Consider the following 13,560-nt stretch of genomic DNA (forward strand, 5'->3'; position numbering starts at 1 on the left):
GAACTCTGGATTTTAGCTTTGTAAGTCCGTAAACTTACCGCTACCCCACGCGGGGGGAGGAATTTAAAAATCTAAAAGAGCATCAATGTGTGTTCGCAGTCATTCATTAAATATTTCAGATTGCTTTGTGCACGTTCCGTAATGAGTCAGCGGGATGGACTGACAACGCTAAGAATCAGGGTTCGATATCCTACAGTGGACCGACTGCATCAGTTCACTGTGTAGCTTTACTCTAAAAACAACAACTCTCTGGTAATGTCATTTTGTAATGTGCTTTTCTATACTTCTCGGTCTGGTGCACAGATCATCTCCCTGGGAGATTCACTGCATAACTAAGTACGCTTATCGTTTCTGGTATGAACATACACATAGATCTGAGACACGTAGAACGGGCGCTTCTAATATTTTTAGTCTGACCGCAGTAAGCCTTGAACCTTAGAAAACTGACAGCATAACTCACTTCTGACGGACAGCAACAGATCACTCAATATTATTCTATTACTTTTAAGGAAACCGTTTTCTCACAGAAACGTGGAACTCGAGACACTGGCTTTGTTGTGATGCTAATACTTTAATATCAAACCGTGTGTGTATATATATATATATATACGAATCCCTAAAAAGCAAAAACGAGTGTTAAATAAGTAATGTATCGTTGTTAAGGCTGCTTAGCCTAATTAGAAAGCAAAACGGATTTTGAACACAGTCTATACCAAGATGGTCTATAACACCTTAAAACGTGTAAAACTTTGAATACTATTTTCTTTTGTCGATCGAACTGCATTTGTAAACACCTACACAGCTCATAACTGCATTTCTCAACTGATATGTGTGTATAATATCCTTCATCCGATATTAACAAATATGTTTTACATCCTCGCACTAACCACGACTCACTGATGCGTCAACATGTCACCAATATACTAAACGTGTCAACATGTCACTGATTTACTAAACCCATCAATATGTCACCGACTTTCTAAAAGAGACAAAATATTTCCTGTTTATTAAACGCGTCAACATGTCACAGATTCACAAATGAGCTTGAGAGGGAGTATACTGCTTTGCGCTTCATTGAGGCGGGAGGTCCGGCATGGCCAAGCGCGTAAGGCGTGCGACTCGTAATCTGAGGGTCGCGGGTTCGCATCCGCGTCGCGCCAAACATGCTTGCCCTCCCAGCCGTGGGGGCGTTATAATGTGACGGTAGATCCCACTATTCGTTGGTAAAAGAGTAGCCCAAGAGTTGGCGGTGGGTTGTGATGACTAGCTGCCTTCCCTCTAGTCTTACACTGCTATATTAGGGACGGCTAGCACAGATAGCCCTCGAGTAGCTTTGTGCGAAATTCAAAACAAACAAACAAAACAATATGATTGCAAATCACTATGTAACTAGAAATATGCATATATATGAATACCACGATTGCAATACAAACCACTGATTTATTTTTATGAGATACTATTATATTAAATTCTCTTAGTTTTATGTTCAGTTCTTTGTGTATTTTCTTGCGCCATCACAAATAAAAAAGAAATCTATGTTTTCTTTGGTACTATTGTTTTTTGTTATGTTTCTGACACTGCTTCATGAATCACTCAAGAATAAAATAATGTTCATAGATAAATGGCCCGTAAAATCATCAAAGCTTTGACGTTCTACCCATTGCGTGTAAAATAATCTATATAAACTCAGATTGTTGAAAACCTGAACAAACAGTACATTCATAGCTATTTTTGTTCTATTGCTAGGCCCGGTATGGCCAGGTGGTTAAGGCGCTCAATTCGTAACCTGAGGATTGCGGGTTCGAACCCTCGTCACACCAAACATGCTTGCCCTTTCAGCCGTGGGGCTGTTATAATGTCACGGTTAATCCCACTATTCGTTGATAAAAGAGTAGTCCAAGAGTTGGCGGTGGTTGGTGATGACTAGCTGCCTTCCCTTTAGTTTTACACTGCTAAATTAGGGACGGTTAGCGAAGATAGCCTTCGTGTAGCTTTGCGCGAAATGCAAACCAAAGCTATTTACATAAGCTAGAGAAGTTATTTTTACGAGGGTTCTTTTATCTTGTCGCTACGTGTTTAGATAATTATCATCCAAACGTCCCCCATGAATATGGAGTTGCAGACAAACATGCGTCGATTGAAACTTGAAATTGCAGTTTCATTATCTTGGAAAATGTAGAAAACGTTCGATTCGTCACTATCTTTAAGAACAAACAGTTTTCTTCAGTAACAACTAAATGGTGTGATCATCGAATATATGTAAAAAAGTTACTAAGAGATTAAAAAAAAGAAACACAAACCTTAAGAATTAGCGAGGACTCAACCTTAGAAACGATCGGTTGCAAAATAAATATTAAATACGGTTCAAACGAAAGGATCGAGGAGGGTTTAATCACGTTAATTATTAATCATTACCAGTGGGAGCTTAGCTAAAAATACCAGTAAATCTTTCAGTAAAAACTGAGGATGATTTAAAACTATACTACACTGTAGCTGTGAAGGAATCGAAGTTAGAACTTAAGCCTTATCCCAATACGACTTAGAGTTAATTAACTAAGTAAATATTTTATTCAAACCTATTTAAAAGCAAACCAACAAGACTTACTCTTCCATCTTGTTTTTCTCATCATTCCTCTTTTCCTTTTCAAAATCATGAAAAAATGTGTTATCAGTTTTGTACTCCATTCCGACATACTTATTACTGACTTTACCCTCGTGACCTTTGATCTTGTGATGATGGTGGTCTTTCTTGCCATGATGTTTATGTTCCCAGCGATTATGCTTTCCTTCCTCGTGCTGGTGTTTCTTGGAGTTTATGGTGTCAGCCAGAAACGCCAAAAGGACAACGCCTGCTAGTAGAAATGCAGTTGTTGTTCTCATTATGGCTTGTTATCCTACAGAATAACAGAGAAAATTGACTCGAGTTTACACGAGTTAACTTGTCAGTAACGAAACAAAACAAAACTCTTTGAAACGTATTATGCTGGGGAAGGACTTTCAGGAGTAAGGTAAGACCATTTTTGTTTCCCTTTTACATTTAAAATAATGACATTCTACTTCTATTTCCGGGAGGGGGGTTTCTATAGCTTGTTGATGGTCAAATATGAAATCTAAGAACAAAAAGTCTGACCACTTCTCTGCGATAATAGTTCAGACAAATTAAACTCATAAAGCCATCACTCATAAAGGAAAAGTTTAAATTATAAGAAAGATGGCTTAACGAGTTGTTTACTTCTTTAAACAAATCGTGATATAACTGATATATTAAGTTGCCTTAATTTTATTTCGTAGATCTTTTCCAATCCTACGAAAATGTTTTCCGTAAGATATGTACATATATATATATACCACTGTGGATACATAATGTTATAAAGCGCCTCCCCTAACCAGGTAGTTGTTTGAACAAACGTGTGGAATAGCTGAGTTAGTGCAACTAGGGAACGTTGTAAATTACGAAAGAAAAGTGTTCACCTAATAGCAGAACAGTTGTGCATATAAATATTAATGCAATGAACAGAATGTTATCTGTTTGGGGCAGAAAAATTATGGATTCAATCAGTTAAACCGTTGTGCACAATAAATAACAAAGTAACGTTTCAACTTTTGAAAGCGTTGTATACGAATGTATGAAATATTACAGTGTAGGTCTATTGGTGTGGCCAGGTGGTTAAGGCGCTCGGCTCATAATCCGATGATCGCGGGTTCGAATCCCTATCACACCAAACATGCTCGCCCTTTCAGCCGTGGTGACGGTCAATTACACTATTCGATGGTAAAAGAGTAGTCCAAGAGTTGGCAGTGGGTGGTGACGACTAGCTGCCTTCCCTCTAGTCTTACACTGCTAAATTAGGGATGGCTAGCGCAGATAGCCCTCACGTAGCTTTGCGCGAAATTCAAAAACAAACGAACAAACTTATTGGTCAGAGTGTTACGCACACACTCATAAAGCGACATCTAGAATAAATCAGATGTAGTTAACATATATTAAAGAATAAATGTAGGACCATCGTTTCAGAATACTTGCGAGACAAGACACGATACCACAGTGAGGGCCTAAATGAGTGCGAAAGCTGTGCACACTGTATGATACAGTTCTTTCTATCTTATTTATTTCTCCTCGACAAGTATATCGAAATGTAACACACCGCTTAGAACACTGACAGAACACAACTTAGCGCTCTGATTAAACAACTCTCAGTGCCCAAACGAACAGTTTCTAAATGAACAACTCTCAGTGTCTGACTGGACAGCTCTTAGGGCTGACGAAACAACGCTTAATGCTCTGACTGTACAACTTTCAGCGTTACGACAGAACAACACTTAGTATCTGAATAAACAACGTTCAGTATCTGATCGAACAATTCTTAACGTCTGAATGAACAATGCTTAGTGTCTGACCGAACAACGCTCATTGTTCTGACTAAACAACACTTAGTGTCCTACTATGCAATGCTCAGTGTTTGGCTGAACAAAACCCCGTGTTCTTACCGAATAATGCTCAATGTGTGAATATGCGACTAAAATATTTTATGTTGAACATATGCGAGCATTAACGTTTTTCTCCAATCTTTTCCCAACCCCCAAAAAAAGGATAAGATACGTAAATTTAGAAAAATGCAAACACGAACAAATTGAAATGTTTTAACATTTATTTTACTTTCTTTCAAAATGTTAACAACATGACCACAGTATTCAAAAGAAAAACTGATACAGTTAAAGGGTTATAAAACAGCTGAGCGTGGAAGTTTCTGTTCTGATAACACCTATATACTACTTATTCCAAGAGTTTCAAACGAATGATACCTACATGCATTCTAAAAAACGTTCGTTAAAACGGGAGGGTTTTAGAAACTGTAGCTTTCTCCAACGAGCCACTTATCTTCTTGGTTCTGATTATAATCTTTGAACACCATATTTTCATTCGTCTATCGCGTAACGTAACGACTTTTCTTACTCCTTTTGTTCGCGTTTAATTTCACTAATGGAAACCAAATTCTATAGACTCCAGTCTTTTACAACAGGAAGCTCTTTTATGAGAGTTCGGAGCTGAGGAATCGAATTACATCCCAGGGTTGGGTGAACTGCTAAAATCTATGTAATTACATGAGGAGCAAACAGATCTTAAGCAGCGAATACAGTTCTTAACGATTTCTCATTCTGTACAAGAAATGGAGGAAAACAAAGGAAGTGTGTTTTGTGGTCGGATGTAACTCAGGAAGAGTTAAATCAAAATTAATAACATTGCAGGAATTATTGTTCGGCATAGCATAAAGGATGAAAACTGCAGCGATTCCTGAATTAAAATAGCAATCTTCAAATTGTTTTGTTGTTAATCGCAAAGCTGCATAGTGGGCTACCTAAGTTAGAGAAATCAACCCTGAATTTTAGTGTTAAAACCCCTCGAGATTACAACTAAGCCACGGGGGGATAAGCTCAATCTAAATGTCATAGACATGCGCTGGGACTAGTTTATTTGTTTACTATAATTTTCACGCTAAGCTAAAGAAGGGCTACCTGTGAATAACCAAACCTAGTTTTCGAGTGATAGGTCAGAGGGAAGACAGCCGGTTACAGTGTCAGCTGTCGACTCTTGGGGCACACTTGTCTGGATGAAGAGTGTTTCCTCCCCGCTTATTTAATTACTCTGAAAGGGAGTCGAAGGCCGCCTGGAGTTATCACTTATTTTAATCACTCACAGTAGTATACAGTAGTGTGTTGTCTCCCAATCAGTCAGTAGACACTAAAATGACGTCACATAAGGGATTTCAGTAAAATGTGCGCAAACTATGAATCACGCAAATAATTATGCACTCTATAGGCTATAACACAGTATGATATATGAAATTCAAAAGCAAGAAATATATATTTTTTTTCTCATAATATTGGTTTTATTCGCTCTTGAAAAGGAAAACTTTCGGTAACCCTGCGCAAGTACATCTAGCATAATTTTTTTCTTCAAAATATCTAAATATGAGTATGTGTTCTTAATATAGAAAGTTGGTCAAGGTAACCACTAAGTTTCTCTCGCCCTAGTTACTCGTGGAACAAGACCAGTCAACAAGGGTTCACTATGTACTTTCTCTCGCTGTAACGTTAAATATACTGTACAGATGTTGACAGTGATATTTTGTACTAGCAACTAAGTTGATTACCCAGGAATGTATCATCCTTTATTTTAAAATGTAAGTGACCATTAGCTACATGGCCAGTGCCTGATTTTTTTTTTAGTAAAAAATGCTATTTTTTCTTAGTCTGGGACAGACGAGTTTTAGAAATTGACTTACATGTTAACATTTAAACACATAGAGAGCTCTCCGGTAAAAGCGCCACGCTTTAAGCTGTCTTTGTAGTTTTAAATATAATATCATGTTTTCTCAGTGTGGGACCGATTGATTTATAATGTTTAACTTGTTTTCAGCCTCTTTGCATTAAACGCAGTCAGTGTTAGATAAGTTAGATATTTTCTCCTCAATACACTTTCTGGCAGCTCTTACCAAGTTATTTCGGTCAGTAATCCCGGAGAAACCATATGTAACAGTTATACGATAGAAAAATTAAGTGGTGATATCTGATAAGAAGTGATCAGTTTTCACGGTGACGTTATACAAAAATCATCCGAATTCACGGTGATATCACATTGAAACTGATCGTTTCCATTAGGATGTCTTACGAAAAGCGATTAACTTTCATCGTGGTGTCATGCCATAAATATTTAGATTGGGGTTAGAGGTCTTACACAATACAACAAAATTAACTGGTTTTGTTTCTAAAGAAAGCAGAATATGGATGATGATGATGCTCTGATGACAGGATGAATATGGATGATGATGCTCTGATGACAGGATGAATATCTTGTTGTTGTGTTCGCACAAAGCTACACGGGTGCCATCTGCGCTATCCGTCTCTAATTTAGCAGTGTAATACCATAGGGAAGGCGAATGGTTGTTACAACCAACAGCCAATTCTTGGGGTACTCTTTTACCAACGAATAGTGGGATTGACGGTCACTTTATAACGCCTCCACAGTTGAAAGGGCGAGCATGTTTGGCATGACAGGGATTCGAATCCACGACCCTCAGATTACGATTCGAGCGCCCTAACAACCTGGCCATGCCGGGCCGGTCATGGAGGGACACATACTTTCTAACCAAAATCACACACACACACAAATTACAAATTATTTTTTTTATATAGAGCAAATGAAGCTGTATATACTCGCCTGTTTCTGCCGAGTTACTTCGCTAACTAAAAAGTGGCATGTAATGTTCAGGGCATTACAAGATCCAGAAACTATGAAATACCCAATTGATGGTCCCCTACACATATACAAAAAAAAAAGAAAGAAAATAAGTAAAACAATTATTCGATTTGTTTCATGAAGTTAGCGGTGACATCCACACAAAAGTGTCGCCTATCTATCACATTCCGGAGATGAAATAAAACAAGACTAAATGTTGTTATCCAGGAAATCTACAAGAAGTAAAATTAAATTATAAAAGAAACTGTTCAGTTTTCTAGGTTCTCTTCAGAAAAGTTTCTTCAAAAGAAAGAAAAATTAGGTAAAAACTGAGAGTTTATCAAGTGAAGAATATTCGATTTTAATCAACAAGCCCTGAAAGCTAAGCTCCTCGAAAAATTGATGTACCCTCACGCACAGAAGAACATTCTATTTTTCATCAACGATCTCTCAAGGTCTAAGCTGCTAGGATAAACAGGTGGATGGTTCTCAAATCATTTCAAAAATGTAGATATATTCTTATATTGCTCTCCTCTGCTCAACGCCATGCTTTAAATCAACCGGTTTTGATTAAAGAGTTAAGAAAAAAATCGATCGCTCTTTAAATGATGATTGTTTGAGACAGGTGTTCGTAAAGTGAGGTGGTAGATGGATTAGCACAGTAAAGACACAAAATTACTCAACAAAATTAAACTGAGCGTGAAGTATTAGAAAGCAAATCAACAAGTCTTAAAATGTCTTTCTTTGGACTTGGTGTTTGCAATGAAAGTAAACTACTCAGTATTTGCATTCATTAGGTGTTGGACCTCACTCAGAATCGAACCACGGACATAGTGAACAAAAATATAAAACAGATTAAGGGAACCTTTTAATGTAATCATATATAATTTTATATTAATTATCATTAATATCGGTTTCGTTTCTTTTGAATTTCGCTCAAATATACACGAGGAGTATCTGTTCTAGCCGTTTCTAATTCATCAGTGACAAACATTTCCCTCCAAAAGACGTGTGGGTTATACAGCATAACAAAAAACAAAAGGATTGTACCATCTTTTAATGAACAGATAAATCTCTGTTAGCTTTGTACAAGTCCCACCCTCTAGTGGATCAGCGATAAATACAAAGGTTTCTAATCCTAAAACTGGTTTCGATACCCAGGGTAGGCAGATCACAGATAGACCATTGTGTAGTTATTAACAATAACTCTTTTGCTAACGTATAGTGGGACTGACTGACGTACTATAACACCCCACAAACACGTTCAGTGACAGCATTTGAAACCCGCGAGTCGAGCGCCTTAACGACATGACATATCAGGCCATCATTAATATTTATTACCTATCTATCACAGTAAATTGACCAAAGGTCAAAGCAGTGCAAGTCACTTTTCAGTATCACAGCTTCATGAGGAGTTGCCACCAGGGTTTAAAAGCTAATTATTCGACACAATTAAGAAAATGAAGTATCGCCGGATTAAGAAATTCGTTAGTAACTCTATATGACAGATTTTATCCGTTTTAGAAATATTCGGGCTTAGCACTAAACCGTTTGAGTAACTTTTTATTTGTAATTTTGTGTAAAAAAATTCAGAAAATGTCACCCAAGCGGTTGTTGTCAATAGGAATAATTGAACAATGCGTTACCAACTTATTTATACGACTAGAAAATTCTTATCGATTCCAAGTCTAACGAACTCCCTCACTACCAAGCTTGTAATAAGCTTAAAACTTTTACTGAAGTAGAAATCGTGGTAAAGATTATGTGCATTTCCTTAATCACCTGACTACATACAAAACGGACCAGGCTAAATTAGATTAAAGAATGTTGGAAGCTCATCCTTGTATCTCCGATATTAATCCACTGGGAAAAGAGTTACCAGTAGGTGGTGCTGTAGTGCAGTGATAAAAATCTTATTATTGTAGAATATACTAAAGCTAATAGCTTTTTTTTTCAGAACCTTCCAAGATAATGAGAATTCATCTACGTTTTTTTTTATGTTTGTTTTTTTACTGATTACGTTAGAAAGGCAGTGGGTACTGAAATATATTGCGCTTTATTTGGACTTGAAAGTTAATCGACTTTATGTAAAAGTAGCCTCTATTCGTATGAAAGTACATTTTGTAATAAATTTTAAAATAACACAGAATTCCAATACGCTTGAGCCAGAACTGAGAAATGCAAGCTACACTGATGTAAATTCACATTCTCTTCTCTAATCCAGACTTACCCTGCACATTTCAATAAATACAAGAGAAAACACTTAAATCTTTATCCACGTTGACGTGTGACTTATACAGCGTAACAAAAATTAAAAGGCTTGCGTCATCTGTCAAAGAACAGCGATAGATCCGAAAGCTTCTAATCCTAAAACTGGTTTCGATATTCAAGGTAGGCAGAGCACAGATAGCCCGTTGTGTACTTTGCGCTTTACTCTAGTGATGTTCATCAAAATGTTCCGATGTAATGAGGAAAATGAACAGAACATAAACAACGCATGCGCAAGTGTATGAAGTTCACGTTATAGTATCGTCTTTCTTGCGAATTTTCTTAATTTTCAGGAGAACGCACGTGAAATAAAAGAAATTTATTTCAGGTCCAAGTGCAAAGGCCTACGAACATTATTTGCGCTAATTGTTCTTAAATTTGAGCTTATAGACTATATGGAAGGCAGCTAATTAGCAGCATCCACCGGCAACTCTTGAGCTGCTGTGACAAGAATAATTTGTTTGTCTGTTGTTAAGCACAAAGCTACTCAATGGACTATCTGTATTGCGCCTACCACAGGTACCGAAACTCGGATTTTTAGCGTTGTAAACCTTCACACTTACCACTGAGCCACTGGAGTTTGAAATAATTGGATTTGATCAATATTATAACGCATCTATTCCCAGTGCAATTGAATTTATCAGAACTACATTTTAAGATTGTTTGATATTTGTAAGTAGTATGATGCACGCTGAAATTTAATTGCTATCTGTTGTAAAATATTCAGACATTTTCAGATCACAAAGATGTTCAGACTAGAGATTTCAATTTTAAAGACTGGAAGTTTTCTTAGTAGTATTTAAAATAAATGGATGTGAATGATATTGGGGTACCGATACCACTTAAAGAAAGACCTTCAAACAAGTCGTAATCCAGCAATGGTAAGCAGAGTGTGGTGTCTCGTAGCAGGCGAAAATTCACGAGCACAGATGTAAGTGCAAAAGCCATACAGCTGCCCCAGACAACAATACATATTATAATCGAGAAGGTTCTATGTCTACAAATAAGACCAGGGGGATATGGGATTCTCCAAGATACGTCTTCGAGTCAGATCTCTTGTTAACCCACCTCAGACCTGAAGCAACTGGAGAATCAAACGGGCATTCATGATATTACATACGAATGCTTAACAATCAAGTCGTCAAACACAACACCTATGAATTTATACGTGATCAAAATGTCGAAGTAAGCGCTGGGAAAATATCGTTGTCGTACACTAGCTGAATTGTGGAAAGTCTGCAAGGAATATTATTGTATTTTTGACTAAATCTTACAATAGAACATTTTGCAATTGAACTGTTATCAATATGCATATTCGTCAAACAGAGCATGACCAGACGTGGAGAAAACCCATATATTTTTAATAAAATAAACTCAATTTGTGCGTTGTTACGAACTAAACTAAGATATAATATTACTGTAAACATCGTAGTTACTCGTAATCTTTGTAGCTTAAATACTTCGTACACTGCACCAAAGTGGCTCAGCTGTAAGTCTGCGGACTCGTAAATCTAGAATCGGAGTCTCGATACCTGTTTGCACTTTGGAATAAACACAATACTTTATGGGATTTAAAAACACTAAAGGACTATGCGTGTGAGGACGTAAAAATATGTTTGCAATAAAATAGTTGAAATGTATATTTTACGAATTCATGAATAAAAAGAAGTTTCCCTTGTTGTTAAGGTGTCGAAACTCGATTTTTAGCGTTATATGCCTTAAGACCTGGCGCTTATGAAAACGAGAAATAAATGTGCAATGACAAAAAAGACAATTTACAAATAAATAAATTGTTTGTTTTGGAATTTCGCACAAAGCTACTCGAGGGCTATCTGTGCTAGCCGTCCCTAATTTAGCAGTGTAAGACTAGAGGGAAGGCAGCTAGTCATCATCACCCACCGCCAACTCTTGGGCTACTCTTTTACCAACGAATAGTGGGATTGACCGTCACATTATACACCCCCACAGCTGGGAGGGCGAGCATGTTTAGCGCGACGCGGGCGCGACCCCGCGACCCTCGGATTACGAGTCGCACGCCTTACGCGCTTGGCCATGCCAGGCCAATAAATAAATAAATATTCAAATAATAACTGAATACATGCAGCATCAAAAATCACTTTAGAAACGGTTCTCGTTTTATTTATCAAGATCTCTGTCTTCTTAGTATCGTGTTTGGAGTTCATGAAGAATAAGCGTTAGGTTTGTTTGTTTAGAATTAAGCACAAACAACACAATGGGCTATCTGTGCTCTGCCCATCACGGGTATCGAAACCCTATTTCTTCTATTGTAAGTCTGCAGACATACCGCTGTACCACTGGGGAAATCAGAAAAAAAGCTATAATGGAGCACGTTCCCTCATGCTACAATCTAACAATATGTGTGGATTGGATTTAAAAAGTCGTAACTGCTTTCGAAACAGTAAAGAGATACAACAAAAAACTCGACAAAAATCTCTAGTTTTATTATCTTCTTTTTTTCTCGCTTTTTATAATTCCAAAGGTGTTTTAGAAATATTATATAGAGCGTTCTCCGATTCCTGGTTTCTTTCTTGTAGGAGCAAGTATTACTACGCAACTTTTACACCGTGTAATTCTCCTAAAAACGAATCAATATCAGACGTGTATGTGCAACGAAATAATCTATAGGAAAAAAAGCCACTTCTACCAGTTCTCTGGTGACTATGCCTTAAAAAAAAACAGATAGCAACGGTTTGGGTTTCGGTCTCGAATACAAAATAACTACTAATACGTTTTATAAGTGTGTGAATTCCTGAAAATGAATTTAACAGCGAGCCGTATCGCTAGAGGCTTAGAATTTTTGCCGAAGAAAAAGAAAGATAATACGTCACATAAGTAGCGTCTCTATCAACGCCAGTTTGTCCAAATGTTTTCGATAAAGAATGGAATAAAATTAGAAAGCTTTCACTGTAGAATTATTTATGAAGTACATTTCTCTCTCTCTCTTATTTCTTCGATTAAACAAAAATGCCGTAGCTGGAGAAAAGTTTGGTTTGTTTTTAATTTCGCGCAAAGCTACTCGAGGGCTATCTGCGCTAGCCGTCCCTAATTTAACAGTATCAGACTAGAGGGAAGGCAGCTAGTCATCACCACCCACCGCCAACTCTTGGGCTACTCTTTTTACCAACGAATAGTGAGATTGACCGTAACATTAGAACGTCCCCACGGTTGAAATGGCGAGCATGTTTGGTGCGACGGGGATTCGAACCCGTAACCCTCAGTTACGAGTCGAGCACCTTAACCGCCTGGCCATGCCGGGCCTTATTAGCGTGATTACATTTCTAACCACACATGCAGTTGAATAAAAATGAAATTAAAAAAAGGAAATGTATGCATCGTATGAAATTGAGTTGAATAACCTAGTTTCTTTTGGTGTCGTCTGTATATATACTTCTGCAGGCATTTGATCGATGAACCTAAAATCTGTAGAGATATATATAACTTGTTTCCAAAAATTTCGTCTTCAGGTAAGAAAACAAACAACGAAATGTATTTTTCATTACTAAGAAATCAGGTGGAGTGAGTTACTCAATTCCCAAACTACTCATCATTCATCGGTTTAAGTTCGACTGAAAAAAAACGGTTTGTCGTGAAATGCGCTCCTATCGCCAGACTTTTCCATATGTTTCCAAGTCATGATAAGTCGACACTGACTTAATTATAATTTACGTGCCCGGAAAGATTTACGCATACCATCCTTTTTTTTTTTTTTTGGCTGATAGAACTTTTCACATTAGATATTTTTGTTTTGCCCTGTTCGACTATGAGAAAATGATCTAATGAAAGGTCGTAGCTTGCATCTAACAAGCTGACTTTATAGAAACTGGCGTAGCCAAGCAGTTATAACTCACAGACTGGCAATCTGCAAGGCGTATTATCGAATCCCCATCTCCCCTCCTAAACATTATCACTTTTTCAGCCGTTGGAGCGTTAAAATGTCACAGTCAATTCCACTATTTGTTGGTAAAAGAGTGCACCAAGAGTTGGTGATGACTAACTGCCTTTATATTTTCATTACTAAATTATGGACGGCTAGT

At 37.4% G+C, this 13,560-nt stretch overlaps 1 protein-coding gene across 4 annotated transcripts in view; it reads right to left on the bottom strand.

The window, feature by feature from the left end:
- Positions 1 to 13,560, bottom strand: part of LOC143230540 (uncharacterized) — a 116,457-nt gene that overhangs the window by 67,080 nt on the left and 35,817 nt on the right. For 2 of the 4 annotated variants that reach the window (XM_076464291.1, XM_076464290.1), the window contains exons 2-3: positions 7,220 to 7,316; positions 2,606 to 2,894 (exon numbers count right to left, since the gene is read on the bottom strand). In XM_076464291.1, coding sequence (XP_076320406.1) covers positions 2,606 to 2,880 — 275 coding nt within the window. In that variant the 5' untranslated portion in view covers positions 2,881 to 2,894; positions 7,220 to 7,316. The remainder of the gene's footprint in view (positions 1 to 2,605; positions 2,895 to 7,219; positions 7,317 to 13,560) is intronic. The other 2 variants (XM_076464288.1, XM_076464289.1) reach the window with 1 other exon arrangement.

The sequence above is a fragment of the Tachypleus tridentatus genome, chromosome 10, assembly GCF_004210375.1.
Source record: "Tachypleus tridentatus isolate NWPU-2018 chromosome 10, ASM421037v1, whole genome shotgun sequence".
In the NCBI taxonomy this organism is placed as follows: domain Eukaryota; kingdom Metazoa; phylum Arthropoda; class Merostomata; order Xiphosura; family Limulidae; genus Tachypleus; species Tachypleus tridentatus.